Consider the following 25316-nt stretch of genomic DNA (forward strand, 5'->3'; position numbering starts at 1 on the left):
CATTGGAAGAGAAATTGTTTCCAAGACCTGGCTTTTGATATTGCATGATTTTAGAACTGAATTATGAAACAGAGAACTAATCGAACTTCGACTTTGCTATATTAAGGACCCCACCAATGGGGGCAGATAAGTTGGCAATTGACTGTCCTGAATGACTCACCGCAAGAAGATTAGTCGGTGTTGATGACCCTGCTACAGGTAACATGTGGTCATAGTTCAGGATCGACACGATGAATTGAATATTGGAAAGAATCCGAATTCGTGAAAAGAATTCTAAGAATTTAAGAAAAGAGTTGATTTCTATCTTAGTACTGCATATGCATTTAATTTCTGCATATTATTACTTGATTTATCTAGCTAGAGTATTCATTACTTACTTGGCTGTTAGCTCATTATATAATTTTTTCTTATTTTACAGATTCTGAGAATTAGCCTATCGGGGTTTCAAATTGGAAGAGCGACTAAAAGGATAGTGGCACAAACTATCTTAGATTGAGATTTGTTTAAGTTGAACTGTTGTCTTGGATAATTATTATGATTGTTAGGCATTGCAAGGTTTTGTTATTTAAAGAACTAAGTTTTACATGTTAGTATTTTATCGTTTCACTGCGTATTTAGAATTGTGAGACTTTATAACTTGAGTTAGTTAATCAAATAAGGTAGCATAATATCGATTTAATTATTTCGCTGCATATTTGTGATATCACGTTGAGATGCCTTGCATGCTCGTTGGAAAAGCTCCCTATGGGTGTGCGGTGGTTGCCGCGACCTCGGGCCCGCGATTTCGGGTCGGGGGCGTGACACCCTCCCTCATACCAGCCAGAAAATCTTGGACTGGGAGTCTCGGAGAACACTTCCCCTAAGCAAATCGAAATCCCCTTGGACCCCTTTACTCCCCAGTGGCCAGTACTGCTTCCCCCTCCCTCATCGCTAGAAGATCTTGGACTGGGAGTCTGGGAGAACACTTCCCCCAACCCCAAACAAGTCGAAAATCGAAATCCCCTTGGACCCCTTCAAGCCTGCTCGTGTCCTGCTTCAGGTGCTTGCCCCTCTCCACTTGATCTTTTTTTTTTCTTTGCAAATGTTAAAACATTTTCAATTCAGAGTACTCTTAAATCTTAATTTTTACTAGTTTAGTAGATCATATTACTCTGCTTCAATTTGAAATTTTTATTTTTCAAACCAAATTTCATTACTATTTGTTAAGTTGCCTCTTTCCCCTTTGTGGAATAACAAAGTGATCTATTCAAGTCTCACGCTTTCAGATGTTCTCATCACCTAATTGATTCTTCAAATCTCTAAGTTTCTCATCACCTTCATCTATAACTCGCTGCACAAAAAAATAAACATGTCAGGATTGACATTTTATCTGAATATGCAAAGATTACAGTCTGGTTAGATTAATAAATAGGTGAAGAAATATTATGGAAGCTCTCAGTCTGGGCGACTTCTATCTGTACAAATGACACTCATATCTGTACAAATGACACTCATATACTGTTTGAGCGACTTCTAAAATCTAAAACTACTGTCCATGTATCTAGTATCTGCATAACTCTGCATGCAGTGAGTGATCTTGCTTTCCTTTCCAAAGACTTCAGAGTTCAGAATGTAGTTGTATTCTGTGATTATTATCAGTTGCATGCAGTGAGTGATATTGTTTTAGCCTTCTGTGCTTAGTCACATAGTCAGTTGCCTCTGTCAAGTCAATGTCCATCTACGCCAATGTCATGCCTGTTTTGACTGTTCTTATTTGTGCTTCGCATATCATTTAATTCACTATATCAGTCTTTTGTAAAATTAGTAGCACCTATTAAACAGTTGGACATATTCAAGCAGATAACTGTGGAATCAAGAACCATTTTTCGGCTAAACAATTTGTTACCTTTTTTTGGTTAGAATTGTCTTAAGCATCAGTTAAAAATTGTTTTGTCTCAAGCAGTGGATTTTTTTCTTTATTATTGTTCTTATTATAAGAAGTTGTTGTTTCATCCATCGTCCATACCTTACATCAGCAGACTTGAAAAACCAACCTATCAACTGGGAAGTCATTGTCGACGTCCTTATTTAATTCAGACTATTAGCCCTCTAAGTTTCTCATCATCTTCATTTATAACTTGCTGCACAAAAAAATAAACATGTCAAGATTGACATTTTATCTGAATATGCAAAGATTACCGTCCGGTTAGATTAATAAATAGGTGAAGAAATATTATGGAAGCTCTCAGTCTGGTTTCATGACTTATTAATTTTTATTATTATTATTTTTTAAAGAAAAAGACTTTCTTTAGTGGGTTCGCCTTAGGTCTTTGAATACATTGGGCCGCCCCTGCGTGTGAACTTAGGAGGACTTTACATTTATGAAGTCTTTTGTGAGTAATATCATCACTAAGATATGTCCTATGACATGAATCCATGTATATGAAATAATGATCTAGACTCCACCAAATTTTCATATTATGAATATGAATAAAATAAAATTATTTTGAATAAAATTTGAAATTCCGCTGCAAACTATCAAAAAAGGCGGACGTTCCCTCCCTGCAGGGGAAGCTCCTCCTCCTCTCTACTGTAAGGATGCCCTCCACCACATCCTCGGTGATGCCATCTCCAATTCTATCCAATCACCATCGCCAGCCTATGCGCGTCGAGTCTTCCTGAATCCCATTACCCTTACTTTGGAGTCTGTGCTCAAGCTCATCTTTCCGAATCCCATCACCAAATCAAGCGTAAGATTTTTAGGATTTGTGCTTTTCTGCCGGCGAGATTTTAGAGAAGGGTACTGTTGATTGAAGGGTTCGCCAGAGAATAGGTGATCACGGGGTAGGAATGGACAAGAAGAGAGAAAGGGTTTTGCAGCATTGGGGGAGGGTCGGGAGGTAGAAGATCTGATTGTACTTCTTGCTGGAACAAAATATGAAAGAACCCAAAAAGAAAAGAACTCCGATCAAATAAATAATATACCAAGGGCATTTTCGTTCTATAATCACTTCGTGCTGCGATGTGATAATCATGTGAGTTGATGATTATAGTTTCTTACGGTTCAACTTTTCATCCATAGCTTTCTTTAGTTGACGTGAGTTGATGAAGTCTTGTGGCCGTGGTTTATAGTTTCTCACAGTTCAACTTTTCATCCTTAGCTATCTTTAGTTGACGTGACTTGATGAAGTCTCTTAGTCGTAGTTTATAGTTTCTCTTGCGAATGAATGAATCATGGACGGTCTTCACGGATCGACCAACTAAACGCCCACTTCTTATTTGCCAAACACTACCATGCCATTCGCAAGTCAGTCGCTGTTCCCCCAATGGATTTATTGACTGTTGATTACGACTGGGGTTGCTCCATCCATAGCTTCCATCCTTCAGTCTGGCCACAGTTGGTGGCAAAGATTAGTCCTCAGCTTATTGGAATTAAAATGCCGTTTTGACCAAAAAAAAAACAGAAAAAGAGAGAGATAAGTCCTCGGCCGGCAGCCCCGCAGCCAATCAGAGTGTAAACATTTTTTTAAATAATGTTTTCTTGGCTAACCTTTATGGTGAGATACTGACTTGTTACAATGGTTCCAAACTTTATTTCGATATTCATATTTCTAACTACATCTAGATCTTCTACCCTACTTTGACAATTTACCAATTTTGATGTTTACATCTTTGATATGATCATATTATGCTCAAGGGTACTTCTTATTATCCAACATCACATTTAGAATAAAGAGTTTTATCATTATTTCCTATCCATTTGCAGCAAGTTGTAGTATGATTCAACAATCGCATGACATTATTGTTAGTAATTAGTATTGTAAGTTAAATATTCTCTCAGATAAAATGCTAAAAAAATTGTCGTACGCGTACCCTCACTTGTCTTCATCCATTAATATATTGTAAAATTATAATCTCAAGCTGATCCAACCGTCATGCCTAAAAGATGATCTACATTGTATCAAAAAAAGAGCTTTATGGTCCTCTGGGTCCATCAAATTTGTCTTTGATTCATAAACAAAACTAAGTTATATCATGATAATGATATAGGTGCTTTTGGAAACAAAAATATGCACATAATTAATCTAAATCTTCTGTTATGCATCTTTCCACATCCGATGAGATCTCTCTAATTAATGCCCCAGATGTATAATTTCTCTTTGACAAACTTATTTCTCCTCGACTTCTTTCCTTTCTAACAACTTCATCCTCTCCAATCTTAATTTATCTCCCATTTTAAGTTTTATTTTATATTTTATTTATATTTGATATTATTTATTATTTATTTATTTTTACTATGATGCGAGCATGCCCAAAAAATCAAAGGTTTTCCGATTTCGAGTTGAAGCCTAATCTTAAATATGCAAGCACGTACAGATGGTGTAGAACAACTCTTTTGCTAACTATTACCTTGTCAAATAATCACTAAGTTTACGGAGGGAACCTCCATTAAAATATTACAACACCAAGAACAAATGGTTTTGTGTTTTCACTGGAAATGGTAGGAACGGTCGAACAAATCTAATTCTGCACATATCCAACTTTCAGATTAAACTCTATCGATACGTGGACTCAACGAACAAATAAACCTCACACCGATTCGAGAGACCTCGCGCGAAGGTCTCGTCGTTACATGGGATGGCTAATAATGGATGAATATATTATTAATATTGGTATTGTTGTGGTAAGGATCGAAGGCGGGCTCCTCCGTCAAGCTCTCCATCTCCATCTGGAACCTCTCCATGGCGGGTCCCGGCAGACACATGGGCACCAGGATGCCTTCCTCCCCCTTGTTCCTGTGCCAGGTGTAGAAGCTGGCCACACCGGGGACGGCCCCGACCCCAGCACTGGCGGGGCCGCCGTAGACCCCCTCCCCCCAGCCGAAATCCACCGCCTCGAAGCCGGCCCGGGTCACGTCCGACACGAGGTAGGTCCGAGCCATGGCGAAGTGCGGCCTCCCGCGGAGCACCATCAGGTCCGCCACCGACTGCATGTACTCGTCCGTGACGCTGGCCTTCGCCTTCCTCACCAGCTCCAGTGCGTACCCCAGCGGGCTCCGGCTCAGCCTGCCCGCCGCCGAAGAGGCCACCGGGAATGCGAGCGCGTTCCCGTAGTACCCGGACGGCAGGGGCGGGTTGCGCCGCCCGCGGGCGTTCACGACGAAGAGGACGCGGACCTCGTCGTCGGGGTCGTAACCGAGGGCGGCGGTGCGGCTCCGCCAGACGGACGCGGTGATCAGATCGAACCTGGAGCTGGTGGAGCGCAGGTGCGGCGGCGCGTGCTTCCTCATCGCGGAGATCTCCTTGGGGCCGAAGAAGAAGGAGCGGTTCACCATGTCGGCCGGGGGGGAGGTCGTCAGCACGTCCGTGCCGGCCAAGCACTCGTACTCCGGGTGGGCGTGGGTGATCCGAGGGGGGCTGCGGGCGTTGAGCAGCTCTCTCTCCCACACCGGCGTCAAGGTAGGGGCAGCTGCACCGCGTGCCATCTCCCCCAGGCCTGTGAGGAACTGCACCACCCCCGGCGCGTCCACGAACGTGTGGTTGATCCGCAGACCGAAGATGAAGCCTCCGCATTTGAGTCGCGTCACCTGATCACGCATAATTAATTTCAGGAAGAGTAGCAGCGACTATTTAGAGCTCGCTCATTGGTTTCATCATCATGGAGGAACTCAACACCCTATCATTATCATTTAATTTGTAGTCATCTGCACACTTAACACTAATGTACATACTTATATTACTTCTTGCATGAGCTTCCAGTGCGTTCAATCTTTTTATATCAACCTCGGCATGAGCTTCGAAGATTTAATCATGTACCTGAATAAAGAGCAAGGGGCGGTCGAGGATGCTTCCGAAGCTCTCCGTATCGTAGAGCAGCTCCTCTACGCAAGGAAAGGGTGGACTGGGTGCATGGCCGAAGTCCTCGAGCCGGACGTCGGCGTCGGCCTCCACGAACACCACCCCTTCCCCGGTGCACTCCACCACGAGCTTCCTCCCGGGCCATTCCCGGAGCCGGCCAGCGATGGGATAGTAGTGCACGAGGACCTCCCCAAGGGCCTCCTTTATGACCGTTGCCGGGTCCCGGCCCTCCTTGGAGGGATCGTTGCGGTAGAAATGGATGCCAGAGCTGTAGAACCTCAGGCCTTCCTGGTCATCGATGTCCGAGAGGGGTTTGAACTCGTGCGGTGTGGACTTCGCCGGTGCAACGAGCACGGGCTCCCTCCGGCACACCGTGAAGCTCAGAGAGGATGCCATAACGGGGTTGCTACCTTAATTAGGAGGGGTTTGGGCTTAACTGCTGACGCTGAGAAGTTTGATTGCCTGGAGGTGGGAGGTGATGCGTGCTCCGAATCTACTAACTGCTTGTATTTATGGAGAGGAATTGGCGTGGTCGGGTAGGTAGAGCCATGGCTATTTCGACTGTAATTTTGACACCATGGCTTGGGCGTCTGCATGGAAGATACGCGCTAAGAGCACCACGTCAATGTGTTCTGATTGCTTTATTCTAGCAAATTATCGACGTCCGACTCGGTCGGGATGCCGGACTTGCTTTTCTGACCCGACTGGATGGGAAAAAGATGGTCCACCCGCGTGCCCGACCTTTCGGCTTAGCCCGGTCATAACGGTTGGTAGTATTGGTCCCGTTACGTGAAACATGCCCGCGGTTTTGAAGACATAAAAGATGCTGAGAAGAATTTTCAGTAGGGTTTCGGACAATAATTATTAAGAAATTTTAAGAAACTATTGTAATGACACTGAAATCTCCCTACCTATCTATCTTTTTATACACGCGCGTATGTATGTAAAGAGCATAACTCATAAAGAGCATATTCCATGCTCCGTTTCTAGAAAAATCCCAAGGACGGGGAAAAGAAATTTTCCTTTTGGTAGTATAGATGAGTAACTTGAAGGTACAACATAATTCCATGTTTAAGCATCCTCAAGGAATCATGACAATATTTGGCTGGTAGAACGGAGAGCATCAAGAAATAATTGGGTTGATTGAATTACAAGCTTTTCAGGGCAGCCAACCAATATCAAGGATTGCACACCTGCAGGTGCTGTCGACTGTCATTACATTGGCAGTTAACTTTCCGTCTATCACCCTCCTTTAACCGCAGACAATCTGAAATATTGCAGCATGGAAATTAAGCTTGGACGTCACTGACAACTTCCCCTGCAGATCAATTGCTATCAAGTAAGGTTCTAAGTAATAAAAGGGAATTTTGTGCGCATTTTAAGTGCGAAGGTGAGATAACAGAGGTTAGTAAAATTCTAGGAGTGGGAAATCATGTGCCTAGAAATGCCTATTGCTAGCTGGCTGTTAAAAGTTAGACTAAATCCACCTAAACATAGAAGAGAATGAATGTGGTGACAGACGAGAACCGAATAACCCTTGCCATTTCTCAATAATTCTGACTACAAAAGCATCATATGCAGGGGGTTCCAACCACAGCCAGGATAGGCATCAGATCATACCATGCATGCATTTGATGAAACTGTCCAGTTCTGAGAAGCACATTTCTCTTTCCACGAATACAGGAGTCAGCTGTTGGTATGTGAAGAAAGAGAGGTGGCGATGGTCTGGATCATTTCTCGGTTTTGCATTTTCTATGATTCTAATGTATGTCTCTCGATCATGACATGGAAAAGTGCTCTGAGCAGCTACCGCCAAACCACGATCCCACGCAGAATTCATCACCTAGAAAATTAAATGCAAATTAAAAGCCATCCTTGATTCATAGCAGAAAAGGACTTACAGCACCCAGAAATAATGAAATGGCTGCAGAGATCCAGGAGAAAAGAATAGAAAATGGTTGCAACCTGCCAACTTAAACCTTCTAAGTCAGCCAATGCTTCATCACTTTCCTGAGCAGAATGCGGTGGCCCATAGCAGACAAATTTCATAGTTGCAGAATGTTTCTTGAGCATGTCAAAGATAGGAGAATAACCATCTTGGTTTGTAGGATTATAGAATCCTGCTGTAAGCTCTGCAGCATGGCTGGCAGTCTTGTACCACCAGTAAACAGCTGGAATCTGCATTAGTAATATAGTTAATATTATGCTTCCACAACCAAATTTCACAGTGGTCAGCAAAATATTTATGTTGGCTTCTACAGAATAACTTCGAGATATGATACAGGAGATTGTTTTCCCATGGATTCAGGTTAAAATTGACTCACACAGCGAATGGTGCCACATATGACAAGCATTAATCCATATATTTTAGGTCTTAATTTCTATTAATTTAGGAATAATCAGTTGGTGTAAACATTTTCACGCCCTTAAAACATATTATCAAGATATCAAATACATTGTAGCATTTATCAGTCTACTGTAGATGTATTTACTATTAATGTGGCAAGTAGCTTTAAATAAAGACCTGTGGATGATTAAAATATAGATCCCAAAGCCAAATGCCTACGACTTCAAAATGATCCAGATAATAAGCAATTAAACAAGCTTTACCAGATAAATTCCAGTAAGAGAAATGAGACACTTAGTTCTCTAGTAAAAGGATTACCAGAATAATTTAGAGATACCTTTACAATTATTTGTGTCCCTTCAAATGCAAGGTTTGCAAGCGATAATACTTGATCTGCATGGTCTATGAGGGTTTGTGCATACCAATGAAGGAAAAAGCGTCCATAGTAGCCGTCATAATCACCTCTATCACAGAAAAATCCAGTTTCATGTGGCCTTGAATTATAATGCCCAGCATTGTCAGCCCCCCTGGCCCAGAATGAATGTCCACGCGACTTTGCTGCTCGTCGCAGATTCTGCTGCATGTACTTGTCATAGCACTGCCAAAGACCAAATCAATGAAAAAAAAATAAAGATAACTCCAGTTTCTGATTAATACTTCAATATACTTTTGTAATGGAATACAATCCACTTAAAAAGACTTAAATCCTTTAATAAATTTTACCAAATATTAAAATCAAAACAATATGTTGAAATCTTATTCTAGGTGATGGTGTCTGTTTTTTCAATACTTTACGACTCACCTAACAAGAGCTTATATATGTTAAATGACTCAGAGGACATCTAGATGGTCACTCCACCGTTTACTTTAGTATACCTTAGGCATCTACAAGTACAATTTGAATTTTAGAAATGGAACCACTTCCTAAAGCTCTAATAAACACTCAACCGAGTTTCTAACCAAGAAGATATGGTTGTTTTATGTGGCATTAGCCTTTGCTATCTGTCAAACTTTATCCATGAGTTCAAAGAAGAAATTCTTTTTATCTGTTGATTACTTGACTTAGTTATGTTGTGGCAGGAGTTGGAGTATGCTCTAAGATCTAGTTGTAGTTACAGTCACATTGGCCTTGTTTCCTGGATGGCTAGGATTCATTATAGGATTGAGTTCTCTACCGGCAGGTAAACCTAATTATAGAGAGGATGGATCTAGCTCTTTAATGTGAACTAAATATTACAGAATAAAGTTTGTAACTGTGTATATTGGCTATCTTTTGATCTTTCCAATTACTAATTCATCTACAGTCATTAGATATCTGGTTTTGTGAAGAATTCTTGAATGTATGATAATGGGATTGAATTCTGTAATTTGTCTTTGCAAGAAAGCTTTAGTAGGAGATTTCTCACGGATTTTTTTTTACACTTGTCATGCATTTGGTAGAAAGTTATGAAAATTTAATAATTCTAAGGAATAACTAATCAAAATATTCACATAGAGGAGAAATAGAAATGAAGGTTAACCTTAAAACAGATACCTGAAACTCACCGATACCAGGGTACCTCCATCCAATTCTTTCTGGATGTGATGGGTATTTCAACTCCCCTGAAGCACCTAGTCCAATTTCAACAGCAGTAATGAAACCCTCTTCGAATAACTTATTGAATTCCATACGGAAGCTTCTCATGAAGTCAAAGCAAACCTGCATAAAATAGATTCAAATAGCACAAATGTAAAGACTCAAAACGTGTTCAACCTATCTACACCCAAACAATGTCATTTTATGTTAATAAGACGTCAAAATAGCCAGCTAAGAAAAATTGCACAAGTACAACATAAAGCTTAGAACTACAATGAGTGCAAAAATTATGATGGCTTCTTATAGAGGCCCCATGGCAGATGAAATAAAAAGGAGTCCATGCAAGCAGGTTTGTGGTAGCAAATAAAAATACAGAAAGAACATGCACAGATATGAAAAAATGCAAATAACAGACATCTACTCCTTATATTTTAATTAATCAGTTTAAGTTTCTCTTTCCATTTTCCTTGGATCAAATTTCAACCAAGAAAAAGAAAAATTAATAGAACCTACATGAAAAGATATATCAACCGTAAGTACAGTAATGGTAATCAAATACCTCAATGCCAGTTCTTCCTTTTAATACACGTTCCTTGTCAATACCCCAAGAAAGACATTCTGTGTTCCTCCTCCCTTCACGATCTGTGAAAAATATATCCTGATTATCTTTTCCAATCTCCAGAACCCACTTTGGAAGGGAAATTGGCATTTCACCAGATCCATTTCCTCCGCACTCATGAAATGCCATTACAACCTGCAAAAGTTTAGAAAGAGAAAAGTTACAAGCAATTTAAGGATATTCAGAACATGCCATCTATGGATTTTTAGATGAAAAATTAAAAATGATTCAGTAAAAAACATCAAAGTAGAGAACAATCCATTTAATGATAGGAATGTGTTTACACCAGATAGCTAGCTATCACTTAAATGTATGCTTGCTTACATCACTCTGCTCTAAATATTATGGACTAATAGAAAGTAATTTTTCATTATTTTTGTCTCAAGTTTATTTTTTTTCTTTTAGACAGATTTATTTCTTACAGAACAAAACAATAAGATATTTTTATGCTGAAAACAGCATCAGTCATATTGACTAAGGGTTTTGAAACATATTAGCAGGGTTTTTTTTGTGAGAGAAAAGAACATATTAGCATTCATTAGTGTTCATCCAAATAAAGGTTTGCACTTGCATTATTTATTTTACAATGGACTAGAGATGTAATACACAGACTAAATGTTTTGATGATTATGTACTATAAGAACAAATTTTATGAAAAAAATACACTAAAAGCACTTTAGTCCATATAAATTGAAGAAGGTGGGGTGGGCAGGTTGGGGGAAGGGGGAGTTGAGGGGTCATTTTTATGGAGTTTCTGCGAATCTTTTCACCTAATCATCAACTCGATCAGGTTTCTTTTTGACTAAAGTAATAAAGCACAGTGGGTCTGTCTTTGACCTGATGGTCTCTTCTGTTACTAGATTTCTGAAAACAATTTCAAGTCCATCACAACTTACTTCTTTTTTCCTTATTTTAACCATTGATGATGCTTCTTAATAGAACAACCTTCTCCAATGTTATATGATCTAGCTATACTCACACATGAACATGTCCAATATCCCATTTCTACTGTCTCAAACTCTGGGTCTGTTTTTATCTTTACATGTCATAAGAGTCGAAGGACTGAGGTTCGCTAAGTGTAATGTTACGATCCCCTTTTAACCTGCATCACTTTCAGTAATTAATTCATAGCAGCTTGATCTAGAAATTTGAAATCCTTCTAGTAAACATCAGCCTCCTTTGTTACCACTAAATTAATTTGAATTTGCTGTCCTCAATCTGTCAATAGTAAACTGTGGCAAAAAAATATTTTTATATTGTTCTTCCGATTTTAGTTCTTCTATCATTTAATTTAATTTGGCTTTTTGATGGTGCAGTTGCTCTAGTCCAAAGACTCTTTAAGTGGACTGATTTACCAGTCCATTGCAAGGCATAGGAGTCCCATGGGAAATATGACATGGGTTATAGAAGAAAAGTCCTACATACAGTCATAGACTCCTTTTAAGTCATAGCTACACAATAACATTTGTGTATCCAATTTTCCTCATCTTTCCATTCCCCACTAAGAAATTTTCTTCACTATTTTAGAACACTTGCAAAGACCACCTTAAAAATATCCAATCCTCAAAAATACTTTTCTCCTTCCACTTTCAACTATTAAATTCTCCAAGAGTGACTATAAAAATGTTTTGTTCCATATTTTTCCATATTCGTGTCATAAGGAAGCCAAATGAGGCATCGGATAGCTGTACACATGTATCTTCGATGAAGATCACCAAATATGCCATGTATTGAGGGGTGTGTCCTTCTCGACGGACAGTACTCACACAGTTCAATCCCATTCTAACCTAAAATTTTTACATTGTCTAATTTATATATCTTAATTAGTTGAACATAACATTTTCTTGTGTATATCTTTAAATCACCATTTATTCACAAGGGAAAACCTTCTCTCAAAATGTTGCCATTACTATTATATCATCTGTTTATTTCTAAAGGTTTTCTTTTAACATTTTCATTATGGGGTTAAATGTTGTATTGATTTTTTTTATTTTGACTGCTGTGTTTTGGATGCTTCCTGACTATGTTAGCCTTAGCCATTTACTATATTTCTCAACTAGATCCTCTTTCCAAAACTATCATCCATCATGTTGAGGAATAGGTGTTTCGATTAGCTGACAGATGTGAGTGTTTGTTCTAGGATCCACGTTTTTCCCGCAATCATTAAATCTTCACCTCGATACTTCAATGAGTGGTTGCTTGCGATTCTTCATTTTGTGTGCTAATGTGTTGACCTAAAAATATTTCAATAAGCTGTTAGATGTGGGTGTTTGCCCTAGAAGCCACATGTTTTTGCTATTTTAAATCTTCATCTCTATGCTTCCGAGAGATTTCTTGCTGCTCTTCTTTTACTATGTATTATGTGCAAAACAAAAAGTCAAAGGAGGAACCTCTTAAATTCCATCTTGCAGTGTGAAGGTCCAAGTTCACATGCCCTATGTTCCTCCTCCACTCCCCCATCCAAAAATTTAAAAAAAAAAAAAGAAAAAAAAAAGAATAGCCTTCTTTCTTTTAAACATTTGGAAACATCAAATGTCCTTCCTACCTGTAAATGTTGGATATGCAAACCCAACACCAATGCTTATTTTACATTTTGTTTTCCATGTAAATTATCCTGGAGTGGTGAGAAGAGACTCGGTCACCACATCGTAGAAGAATTTATTCATCCACTTAGTCTACAACAGATAAGATATAATAATTAACTAAAAACAATGTGAATTCACATAAATTCAAATAGTGGGGCTAAACGTTTTCTAATTCTTGATTTTGCCAAACCTTAGAGTGCTCCAGCATTCGTAACATTCTCCTCATGAAATGCCCCAACCACCACCAAACGAAGTTGTCCAATATGTTATGTTAAATTTCAAAAAAGGGGTTTGTTAAGATGCAATTCAGTAAACCATCCAATGTGGATCTAGTGCATCATGGCATAAAACATGCAAATCAAGATCTTTTCATTGGTAGATCAAGAGTTCAATATTTTATTGTTCACAGATAGAGCAGTCATTGTTCTATACTTCTATTGAAGCTACTTATGTAGGACAAGGCTTCCGATCATCTAACACCAACATTTACTGATACAAACTTTTACACACAACATAATTGCTAGCTATCAATTTTGGTGCCAAAAGGACTTTTGATGATGGCATTAATAGATAAACCTATAATAACACATTTTAGCAAAAGTGCTGATGAAAAGCAAAAATATGAATAGAAATTTTGCACAGGTGTACGTCATAAATAATAACAAGCATTTTGAAGTCTGACCTGCAATTTCAGCTCAAACTCTCGAATGATATTAAATAGGTCTCTGTAACCAGACCATTCATATTTGTGTGGACACCAGCCTTCCACAATTCCCCACCAACAATCTACAACCACTCCATCAACATTTAAAGACTTCAGATGCCTTTAGTTCTTGTCGCGTGGCTTCTGGTCCACTAGATGGCAATAACTGTTGATAATGCTAGTCTACAAAAGTTGCAACCTAGAATTGATTACATGCAATCTAGAGATGGCAAGCAAATTTAATATTTTATCATGGAAGTAAATTGTCAATGGTGCAATTTATAAAGAGGAGAAAAAAAGGAATGATAAAGGAATGCCGGGAAATGATGGGATTCAAGAAGTATTTCCGTTTATAACTTGTTAGTAGCAATATGGAAATAAAAGCATACACTTTGCAGAAAAAAGAGCATTCTTGTGGCATGCGGGGGATCTCTCTCTCTCTCTCTCTCTCTCTCTCTCACACACACACACACACACACACACACACACACACACACACACATGCGCGCGCGCGTATTTCGGTTTATAACTTGTTAGTAGCAATATGGAAATAAAAGCATACACTTTGCAAAAAAAGAGCATTCTTGTGGCATGCAGGGGATCTCTCTCTCTCTCACACACGCGCGCGCGCGCGCATTCTTCTTATGTAGCCTTGCAGTTTCAGGTTTTGGGATTGCTGCTTGTGCAAGAAAGACTGAACAAATTAGGGCTTTAAGGAGACAACTTACGGTCACATCCAATCCTCCGCTGCCATGAGTGAAGGATAGCAATATCCATAGATTTGTTGCCTCGGTGCTGGACAAATAATTTATATTTCAATGTATTTTCCCAAATTTTTTTATTCAAGAATTTGGCTGATGATTGGGAGTCATTGTTGCTATTACTTTGTCAAGTCCTGCTTTGCCTGGATTAGTTTAGTATCAAAGCAAGTTTCATGCAACTTGTCTTTTTGTGAGGCTCTAATTGCAAGTTGGATATCATTAATAGAGAAGAAATTCCTACTAGTTGAATGAGTTACAATCTTCTTTGAAAACAGGTCTTTTACAAGATGGCAATCACAAACTTAGAAACAAATTGATTGTGCCACATAAAGATCCACACAATATTTGGCACTCGCACACCTACAAGTCGAGCCTCATTGGACAAGCATTTAACCTATCATTAGTGTGGTTAATAGTTATATTCTCTGATAACTAGGAAATGTTGGCAAAACTACAACCTCCAAGACAATTGCTGCAATAAGCAAATTTCAGTTTCAATCCAAGACATGTTGTCTACATTTGGTGCTGTATCACGGCAAGAGAATGCGGCGTTAATCAAATTTTAGGGTTTTTCAATCTTACATACTTAAAGATTCACATGAGGTCTAAAGATTAGTAATATGATTAATCTAAGTTGATTTCAAAATTCTCAATACTTCGAGTATTAAACAGTAAGAAAATCCTTTTGATTAGGAAAGACAATGTATTAGTCATTTTGGAGTCCTATTTAAAATAAATTTCGTTAGAAAGAGTCCAAGTCTGGTAATTGATTGTATTCTGTTGGTGGAAAAATGGACCACCCCACAAATGCAATTATAGCACCCAAATCCGTCAGCAAGCTCGAGCTCATCCAAGTGATTGGGCTCTTCGGCTCTCAAGCTCATCCGAGTGATCGGGCTCTTCCGCTCTCGAGCTCATCAGCCGAGACCAGAAGGCCGAGACCAGAGAGCCGAGACCAAAAAGCCGAGACCAGAAGGCCGAGACCAGAGAGCGCCGACCAGAAAGGCAACCCCGCCGAGCCCATGCCTTAGCCAAATATCCAATCTCCGCCTAACCCTCCAAAGGATCTGACAACTAGATACACAACTCCACTACAACCTGCCACCTACCGCTATCTCTGAGCCGTCAAGGCACAAGATCCCCGCAGGTATTTTGGCACGACCTATCATTAATGCATGAGACTTCCTCAAGTCTCCAGAGCCCTCAGTCATTTAATGAACACGGCTCAAGACGATCTCCGGATCACTGAACCATCAGAGCGTATGGCTCTCCCTGACCGCCGGTTCACTCGGCAATAAATGCACTTACCATCCACGAAATCCAGGCCCACTACGGCCGACGGTTCAACCACTCCAACGGGTCTGATCAACCGCGACAACTCCCTGACTCCGGCCTGATTCGGCCTTATTCTCCACTACGCCATTAATGGGCCAAATCGTGCCCAATTATTACAAAAGAGAACAAACTCCTCTGTCACCTCCCAGGTAACATAAAATCCTTCTATAAAAGGGAGCCTGGGAGGAAAGAGAGGGGGACCCGAAACAAACACAAGTAAACAGCACAGACACAATTGAGCTTAATATTCTCTTCATCTTCTCCACATATCTCTTCCTTGCTCTCTCCACATACTAGCCCCCTCTGACTTAAGCATCGGAGGGCCGGCGCCGGAAAGCCCGGCCACCGGCTTTTTTGCAGGACTCACACCCTCCAGGAGGACGCCACCAGCCGGCGCACCGCCGACCACCGTCCCTGCGGCGGAGCTCCTCCTCCCCTGGTTTCGCGGCGGCCCCCGGGTCCAATTTCCAGCAACAGTTGGCGCTAGAGGAAGGGAAACTAAGAAGTAAAGGGGCTTCCAACGCCTCTCGACGTCCTCCACTTAGTCCTGAACACTCTGTCCAGAACTCGCCACCTCCGGCCGAGTCAACCCCTCAAGTTCGGCCGGAGCAGTTTGATGCCCTGGTGCAACAGGTGCAAGCCTTGGCTACCGCTGTTCAAGGCTTGCAACCCAGGGGCGTCCCGACGGCACCGCTTCCTCCGGCTCCAGTTCAACCGGAGCCCCCTACAAGCGGGCTTCCCCTTCGAGTATCATGCTCCAAGTCCCAAACGCTCAGTCCAGAATTCACCACCAAGATCTCCGGTAGATCAAGTTCCACAAGTCCAACTCGAGCACTTCGATGCGCTAGTGCAGCAAGTCCAAGCGCTAGCCATTGCAGCCCAAAGCCTGCAACAAGTGGAGGCCCCTCCTGTGCCGCCTCCACGGAATCATGTTAAGCAGAGGAAGAAACTTTCTCCCGACTCCCGAGCCATCTCGAATCAGGCATGGCTCCCGCTGCAACGACGTATGTGGGGGCCACCAGTGAGAAGTAGTAGTCCAAGTCTCACGTCAACGAGTTGGGGAGAAGGAGAAATAAAAGCTGAGGTCTGGAGAAGGAGAGTTATGGAGCTTTAAAATGGGATTGTAAGCCTCTGTGACAAAGGGTACAGCCCCATTAAATCCCATTATCCTTCCAAGTCTTCTGTCTTCCGGCAGCAAGCAAGAAACCAGCATGTACTCCCTCCTTGGGACGGCGCCTGCGACATTGCTCCCCTTTCAGAGCGTCGCCATCACTGAAGCCCCCGCCAAGCTCATGCAGACCGAGCTCAGAAACCCGAGCGCAAAACACCTCCTAGAAAATCGAGCCAAAGAAGGCCAGTGCTGAATCAAGTCCTGAGGGACTTCGAAGCTCGAGAGCCATCAAAATATCTCCAAAAGGTACAGGACACCATTTTGGCTTCAAATAAATTTAATATTTTATCTATTTTCAGGTTAACGAGCTCGGCTTGTGCTCCATCGGCCAACGAGCTCGGCTCGTTCTCCTACCCTGACCACGGTCAAGATGCCCCGAGACGTCGGGATGCCCCGATCCGTCGGGATGGCTCGAGACGTCGAGATGCGGTCTTAAGTGACCAGACGAGCTCGGCTCGTTCTCCATCGACTTCCACCGACGAGCTCGGCTCGTGCTCCATCGGCCAACGAGCTCGGCTCGTTCTCCTACCCTGACCACGGTCAGGATGCCCCGAGACGTCGGGATGCCCCGAGACGTCGGGATGCGGTCTTAAGTGACCAGACGAGCTCGGCTCGTTCTCCATCGACTTCCACCGACGAGCTCGGCTCGTGCTCCATCGGCCAACGAGCTCGGCTCGTTCTCCTACCCTGACCATGGTCAGGATGCCCCGAGACGTCGGGATGCCCCGATCCGTCGGGATGGCTCGAGACGTCGAGATGCGGTCTTAAGTGACCAGACGAGCTCGGCTCGTTCTCCATCGACTTCCACCGACGAGCTCGGCTCGTGCTCCATCGGCCAACGAGCTCGGCTCGTTCTCCTACCCTGACCACGGTCAGGATGCCCCGAGACGTCGGGATGCCCCGATCCGTCGGGATGGCTCGAGACGTCGAGATGCGGTCTTAAGTGACCAGACGAGCTCGGCTCGTTCTCCATCGACTTCCACCGACGAGCTCGGCTCGTGCTCCATCGGCCAACGAGCTCGGCTCGTTCTCCTACCCTGACCACGGTCAGGATGCCCCGAGACGTCGGGATGCCCCGATCCGTCGGGATGGCTCGAGACGTCGAGATGCGGTCTTAAGTGACCAGACGAGCTCGGCTCGTTCTCCATCGACTTCCACCGACGAGCTCGGCTCGTGCTCCATCGGCCAACGAGCTCGGCTCGTTCTCCTACCCTGACCACGGTCAGGATGCCCCGAGACGTCGGGATGCCCCGATCCGTCGGGATGGCTCGAGACGTCGAGATGCGGTCTTAAGTGACCAGACGAGCTCGGCTCGTTCTCCATCGACTTCCACCGACGAGCTCGGCTCGTGCTCCATCGGCCAACGAGCTCGGCTCGTTCTCCTACCCCGACCTCGGCCGGGATGCCTCGAGACGTCGAGATGCCCCGATTCATCGGAATGCCCCGATACGTTGGGATGTGGTCTTCATTGACCAGACAAGCTCGGATCGTTCTCCACCGACTTCAGCCAATAAGCTCGGCTCGTTCTCCATCGCTGGATTTCTCTGCCGACGTCCTCAAAGAACGGACCCCGAGCAGAGGAGCGTCTTCAGTCGCCTCAGCGTAAGGACGCTCACGGTACAAGGTACCCATTTATTTAATGTTTTTACATTATCTTACTTATTCTTGGATCTCTCTGCCGACGTCCTCAAAGAACGGACCCCGAGCAGAGGAGCGTCTTCAGTCGCCTCGGCGTAGGAACGCTCACGGTACAAGGTACCCATTTATTTAATGTTTTTACATTATCTTACCTATTCTTGGATCTCTCTGCCGACGCCCCCAAAGAACGGACTCCGAGCAGAAAAAGCGTCTTCAGTACCAGGTACTCATTCAATTAATGCCTTTACATAATCTCAATTATTTTCATTCTTGGTTGTTAATTACCAACGAGCTCGGCTCGTTCTCCATCGACCAACGAGCTCGGCTCGTTCTCCATCGACCATCGAGCTCGGCCCGATCTCCATCAAACATCGAGCTCGCCTCGATTTCGGCTTGATCGCCAACAGACAAGGCCAAAGAAGGCCGCTGAGTCAACCTGGAGCGCTTTAACTCCAACTGCATGAGAGGTACAACCTACTTGGCACGTACATCTCTATACATATTTGGCTATATTACAGGACGATCGACGACTGGACTACTTCCTTCGTCCGAGCCAAAAAGCAGCTCGAACTCGGAAGTCGGGGGTAGTGTTGGTGGAAAAATGGACCACCCCACAAATGCAATTATAGCACCCAAATCCGTCAGCAAGCTCGAGCTCATCCAAGTGATTGGGCTCTTCGGCTCTCAAGCTCATCCGAGTGATCGGGCTCTTCCGCTCTCGAGCTCATCGGCCGAGACCAGAAGGCCGAGACCAGAGAGCCGAGACCAGAAAGCCGAGACCAGAAGGCCGAGACCAGAGAGCGCCGACCAGAAAGGCAACCCCGCCGAGCCCATGCCTTAGCCAAATATCCAATCTCCGCCTAACCCTCCAAAGGATCTGACAACTAGATACACAACTCCACTACAACCTGCCACCTACCGCTATCTCTGAGCCGTCAAGGCACAAGATCCCCGCAGGTATTTTGGCACGACCTATCATTAATGCATGAGACTTCCTCAAGTCTCCAGAGCCCTCAGTCATTTAATGAACACGGCTCAAGATGATCTCCGAATCACTGAACCATCAGAGCGTATGGCTCTCCCTGACCGCCGGTTCACTCGGCAATAAATGCACTTACCATCCACGAAACCCAGGCCCACTACGGCCGACGGTTCAACCACTCCAACGGGTCTGATCAACCGCGACAACTCCCTGACTCCGGCCTGATTCGGCCTTATTCTCCACTACGCCATTAATGGGCCAAATCGTGCCCAATTATTACAAAAGAGAACAAACTCCCCTGTCACCTCCCAGGTAACATAAAATCCTTCTATAAAAGGGAGCCTGGGAGGAAAGAGGGGGGGACCCGAAACAAACACAAGTAAACAGCACAGACACAATTGAGCTTAATATTCTCTTCATCTTCTCCACATATCTCTTCCTTGCTCTCTCCACATACTAGCCCCCTCTGACTTAAGCATCGGAGGGCCGGCGCCGGAAAGCCCGGCCACCGGCTTTTTTGCAGGACTTACACCCTCCAGGAGGACGCCACCAGCCGGCGCACCGCCGACCACCGTCCCTGCGGCGGAGCTCCTCCTCCCCTGGTTTCGCGGCGGCCCCCGGGTCCAATTTCCAGCAACATATTCTAATATCTTGATTCTATTAAGACAATATTTTGAGTCAATTAGATGTCTTCTTGTATAGGTCCAAGGGAGATTTTAAAAAATTGTAAGTGAAATTCTTGTGGTGGATTTCACCTCTCTATTCTCATCTGTTCTTCTTTTACTTCTAATGATATATAATTTCCTCTTTTTTTCTTCTTACTAACCCTATCACTAGAGCTACATTAAAATGAACCTGAAATTTCATGAACCTATGCTGAGTTTTGGAGTTGAACATCCTGCCCAAGTAGAGGCCAAAGCCACATCTGACATGAAAGTGAGTGCTCAATGAGAGGAGAATGGTGCAATATGTAGAGAGATGGATATGGACATCTGAATTTGAGACCTGGGGATTCAAATTTTAATGGAAATGTAAACACTTAATTTGCAAAATAAGGTCATCAACACATGCTACTCACCTACCTTCTCTGGAGGTGATTTTTGCCATTACAGGTTCTTTCTGCTTACTTGTGTAAGAATAGCTATACAATGTACAGTTCTGAAAAGTCAACAGGCTGGATCTATCCAATCACTCCACCGGAGTGTACAATAGGTTACATCTCCATAGCTTTGTTCGAGTGCATTTTGTAGCTCAAGGAAACGGACAGTTTCATATGATTTGCTATTCATGACGTGGTTCACATGAGATGCATGAGAATAGTTTTGGGAATGAAAGTTTGGGACATTAAGTTCACATGACAAAAGACGAAAGAATAAATGCTGGAAGAAATACTCTACATAATGGTATTCCATTGTTGCAGGGAAAAAAAAAAATCAAAAGAAGATGGCGCTGGCTACTTACAGGAAGCATTGCATAAACTGGAATATATGGAGTTTCACCAAAACCACCTTCACCCTCTGCAGAATCCCGCATCAACTGAAGTTTAACCATCAACAAAAGTAAAATATGTTAGAATGTAAAACAAATTCTAGGTAATAGTATCCACATACATCATCAAAGGCCTGGGGCAGAAGGACAGCAGTTTGGCTCCAATAGTCAGCAGTAGTTTCTAACAACATATAAAAAAAATAAACAAAAATCATCTTGTTGATATAAGTCGGGGGCAGTGTTCAAGTTTCAGACATATTAAAGTAAGTCATTTTGTAGGCTCTGGCAAAGCCTGCATGATTGGATACAGCTTGCTTTTATGTTGTTAATGTTGTTGTGAACATTGCATTGAATCATAAATTCTATTTCATGTTATTGACCACAGATCACAATCAGCATGTTATCCAAAAGCCAACCATCATCAGGCCTGTCGAGGTACTCGAGCAATTCAAACTTTCTTTCATGAGGCCTCCACGTGCAATATTTTCCATCATATGCTTATTGTCATAAAACAATAAATTTGCTTGTACATGGAGGATATTAATTTTGCATATCAGCTGATTTTGAAATATTAAGATGACATGAATGACTGGTGCATATGTTTGTGAACACTTCCAGCTATTTCCGCCCTACCAATATCAGTAGAAGATGCAAAACTGCATGTTCTTCTACCTGATCAGCTTCCACACACTCTGGTGAGTTGATAGGGCTGGCATTTGCACATTTCTCACCCCTTGCATCTCTTTCTGCAACAACCACTGAATCAAGAGATGCTGGGGATAAACTCTCATCAATCCTGAGAAGAGATGCCTGAGAGTCCAATGACGCTTTCATGGAACTGTTCTTCAAAGAATTGGTGGAGAGGGGGCTTTCAATTGACCTAACAGGAAATGGTGCCTGCACACAGATGATTCACCCGGTAACAACCATGCATGCAGAAAATGAAGTAGTATACATTATCCAGCCCAAAAAGGTTGTCCAGAATAACATTGTTTGATCGAGTAATACTAAAATAGTTAGCATTGATAAGCCACAAAGAAGTAGCATATCCCGAAACTTCTTTTACGCTTCAAACATCACTCAATGAGCAACATTATTAAGGCAATGGAAACAAATCCCACAGGGTATGTTCCATAATTTTGACAATAACAAACAAGTTCTGGGTCAAGTAATTTCTGTAAATGTTCCGCCAAAAATTATCGCACAAAGTCAAAGTACTGTGGCACAAGTTGTTTTCTATGAATGACTATCTCTAGCCAGCTTCCCGTTTACATCCTATTCCAACTTATCAAAGATTCACTATCAGTCTCCATCAAATGATTACCTTATCATGCTGTTTCCATTATCTCACCAAATTCAACAAGTGACCATCTAACTATCTACAAGTTTTTTGACTCTAAACATTTTATTGGAGGAAACAAATCTTTAATTAATACACAGTTTTTATTCCTCCCAAGAATAGCCCAAAATGTATCCATTTACTACTAGTTCGGATGAAAAGAAATGAAAGATTGTTGGCTTCTCCTTGAAACCCAACAATCAATCTAGTCATATAATTCTTGAATTTTTTTTAACTTGCAAAAAAAAAAAAAATTGTAACGATCCTGTAAGGATAAACTCAAAGTTATGCCCCGCCAGTTTTACAGAGGAACCTATCAGACCCATCACGATATAATCCACATCCAGATTAAGTAAAAGAAGGGGAAAGAATTCCTCCTGTCCCTCAATAGGCGACTGAGAGAAGGAAAATGCAACCCACCAAAAAAAAAAAAAAAAGTCTTTGAGAATCTCCGTTTCATGTCTTCCTATGTTGTAAAAACCCCGCTTTACAACATAGAAAGACATGAAGCTGAGATTCTCAATAAGTGATATTGTACCGAAAGAGCGAGAGAAGGATGAGGGGAAAGCATACCAGTTGCGTAGGGGGGGGCGGAGGATGAGGCGCCGGGGCCGCGACGGCGACCGAGGGCGAGGGCGAGACCGATGAGGGGCGGTAGGTGGTGCCGTCGGGCTCGACAATCCATCCGGCCTCACGGGCGAGGGCGGCGAGGACGTCGTTCATGTCGGCGCGGGCGGGGAGGAGGAAGTTGCCATACTGGCGGAGGCCGGCGAGCATGCGGCTGGTGATCGCCCGCCGGTGCCGCTCCCGGAGCTTCGTCCGCTCCTTCTCCTTCTCCCGCTCCTTCCGCCCCTTCCCCGAACCCCCCGCGGCCGCGGCCGCCGCCGCCGCCGCCGCCGCCGCGAACCCCCGTGGGCGGCGCTGGGGCGGGGGCTGGGCGTACTGGTCGGAGTTGTGGTCGCTGTGCTGCTGCTGCTCCACGTCCTGCTTCACGTTCATCGCTCGGCGCTCGCCTCAAGTCCAAGCCCTCCTCTTTCCCCAATCTCAAGTCCAAGTCCTCCTCTTTCCCCTCTCCACCATCTCTCCGTTCTTATTACCGATGGAGAGGGTTTTTTGGATCAGAAGAGGGGAGCCCTTTTTATAATTCTTTATTTCCTTTCCATATTTGTGTGGGATGGCATTTTGTCGTTCTGACCAGAGCTGCGGGTAATGAGAGGGTGAAAGTAATGAGAATGGTGTGATTAAACCGACTTTGCCACTTGGCCTGAGAGTAATTGGCCAGCTTGGGGATGACCAGCAGCAAGGGGATGAATCATCGATGTAAGTCATGTATGAGAGGGATTTTGTTGGATGGTTCATGTGCTTTGGATTTTTTTTTCCTTTTTTTTAATGAAATAGACCAAAGCCCAGATTTATTAAGAAAAGAAAGAAACCAACTCTAGGATAAAAAACAAAACAAAACAAAAACAAAAGTATCATTGAACGTAGCAGCAATTACAGTATTTCAAGCTTAGTAGAAAACTTGTTTCTGCTCCTCCATCTCTGTGGAGTATTTTGTCTCTTAACTTAGAAGGCAGTGCTCATGCGAGACCAGTATGAGCTGCTGATGTAAAAAAAAAAAAAAAAAAATCTTGTTACAAATTCAAAATTAAAAATCTTGTACAGTGGGGTGTTTATAATAGAGTTAGAGCTCTGGCTCAAACCCGACTCAATTTTAGATATCGAATAAAGTTTTATTTTGTCTGCGATTTATTTTTCGACACAATCTAAGCTCAGCCATGTTCGGAAATTTTTAGACCAAATTCGGCTTTCCGGCTATGGTGGTTCTAAACAGCATTGGATCCTAAAATAATCTATAGTTAGCGTAGGGACCTATAAATCATTTTATGTTATCCCCTCCTACTACTTCTTTTCCTCGTATTCAATGCAACCATGTTAACCACAAATATAGAATTGCCTCAAAGGCCTACATATTCTCCACTACCACTACCTAGAAAATAGATATGAGTAGATTGATTCCAAACCTTTGAACAGGTGAACAAAGATAATGGAACACGGTTCTCAGAACCTTCGATTGGTTTCCAATCAGCCTAGCTATTATGGTCTTAATCTTTCCTCCTAGGATGTTTATTATTATCATATCCTAAAGGCAATGACTTTGCTGATGATCATATTAAACAACTTAAGCTTTTTTTTGGCCCACTTGATGTTCGGATGTGCTTTCTCTCAAAAGAAATAATGGATGAGATTCTTAACCATTAAATATTTTTCTTGCTCCACATCCATTGAATGCATTGGATCCAATCAAAACTCTGTAGTTAAGTGTGCTTGGATGAGAGTAGTAGTAAGATGGCGGCCTTCTGTAAAGTCCTTGTGTTAGCATCCCTTTTAACTTTTATCTTGCTCTATATCATATATTTCTTTGAACTTTTCGTCGTGCTTTTGGTGTTTCCTTGAACTCATCTCTTGGTAGATTCTTGGTTTTTCGCACATTTTCATGACAAAGGGCATCTACTTTAGCTCCTATAATGATTGAAAGTCTACATGCGGATGATATAAGGACTTCAGGAGAATTTTGAAGGAACTAATTGCTCGAATCTTCAAGAGTAAGTCTTAGACGATCATGGTGGTTTTCATTGAAATCAAGAGAGATGTTCTTTTGGGCTTTAGGCATTAAGGATTGACTTGGGACAAAATTGGGTGAAAATTCAGGGTATAGAAGATTCTACATTAAAAAAAAAAAAACATGTCATGAATCTCCGATCTAAGCTTGTGAATCTCTTTTGAAGCTTGGCCTATAACTTTAACTTTTATTGCAGCTTCTTTAGTCAGCTTCTTGCTGCCAAGTGCTGGCTTTGATAGGTGGTTTCATGCCTAGCTCCAAGGTTTTTTCATTGGTTCACATTACTTTGATTCTAAAAGAGCAATGCCATAT

At 42.6% G+C, this 25316-nt stretch overlaps 2 protein-coding genes across 3 annotated transcripts; both read right to left on the reverse strand.

Moving 5' to 3' along the window:
• Positions 1 to 4368: 4368 nt before the first annotated feature.
• On the reverse strand, positions 4369 to 6306 carry LOC103699757 (benzyl alcohol O-benzoyltransferase-like). Its single transcript, XM_008781762.3, has 2 exons — positions 5796 to 6306; positions 4369 to 5566 (listed from the first exon to the last, which is right to left on the reverse strand). Exons 1-2 carry the CDS (start codon positions 6231 to 6233, stop codon positions 4622 to 4624), a joined length of 1383 nt encoding a protein of 460 aa, XP_008779984.2. The 5' UTR covers positions 6234 to 6306; the 3' UTR covers positions 4369 to 4621.
• Positions 6307 to 6824: 518 nt separating this feature from the next.
• On the reverse strand, positions 6825 to 23565 carry LOC103707460 (beta-amylase 8-like). 2 transcript variants are annotated; one of them, XM_039115579.1, is made up of 9 exons: positions 22955 to 23563; positions 21715 to 21939; positions 21016 to 21090; positions 10320 to 10514; positions 9719 to 9883; positions 8522 to 8782; positions 7803 to 8015; positions 7458 to 7680; positions 6825 to 7155 (listed from the first exon to the last, which is right to left on the reverse strand). In XM_039115579.1, the coding sequence occupies exons 1-9, from the start codon at positions 23378 to 23380 to the stop codon at positions 7127 to 7129; spliced, it is 1812 nt and encodes a 603-aa protein (XP_038971507.1). In that variant the 5' UTR covers positions 23381 to 23563; the 3' UTR covers positions 6825 to 7126. The 2 variants fall into 2 exon arrangements, with proteins under 2 accessions (XP_038971507.1, XP_038971508.1); XM_039115580.1 differs by lacking the exon at positions 21715 to 21939 and having other exon boundaries at positions 22955 to 23565.
• Positions 23566 to 25316: the final 1751 nt, after the last annotated feature.

This window comes from Phoenix dactylifera, chromosome 18, assembly GCF_009389715.1.
Source record: "Phoenix dactylifera cultivar Barhee BC4 chromosome 18, palm_55x_up_171113_PBpolish2nd_filt_p, whole genome shotgun sequence".
Taxonomy (NCBI): Eukaryota; Viridiplantae; Streptophyta; class Magnoliopsida; order Arecales; family Arecaceae; genus Phoenix; species Phoenix dactylifera.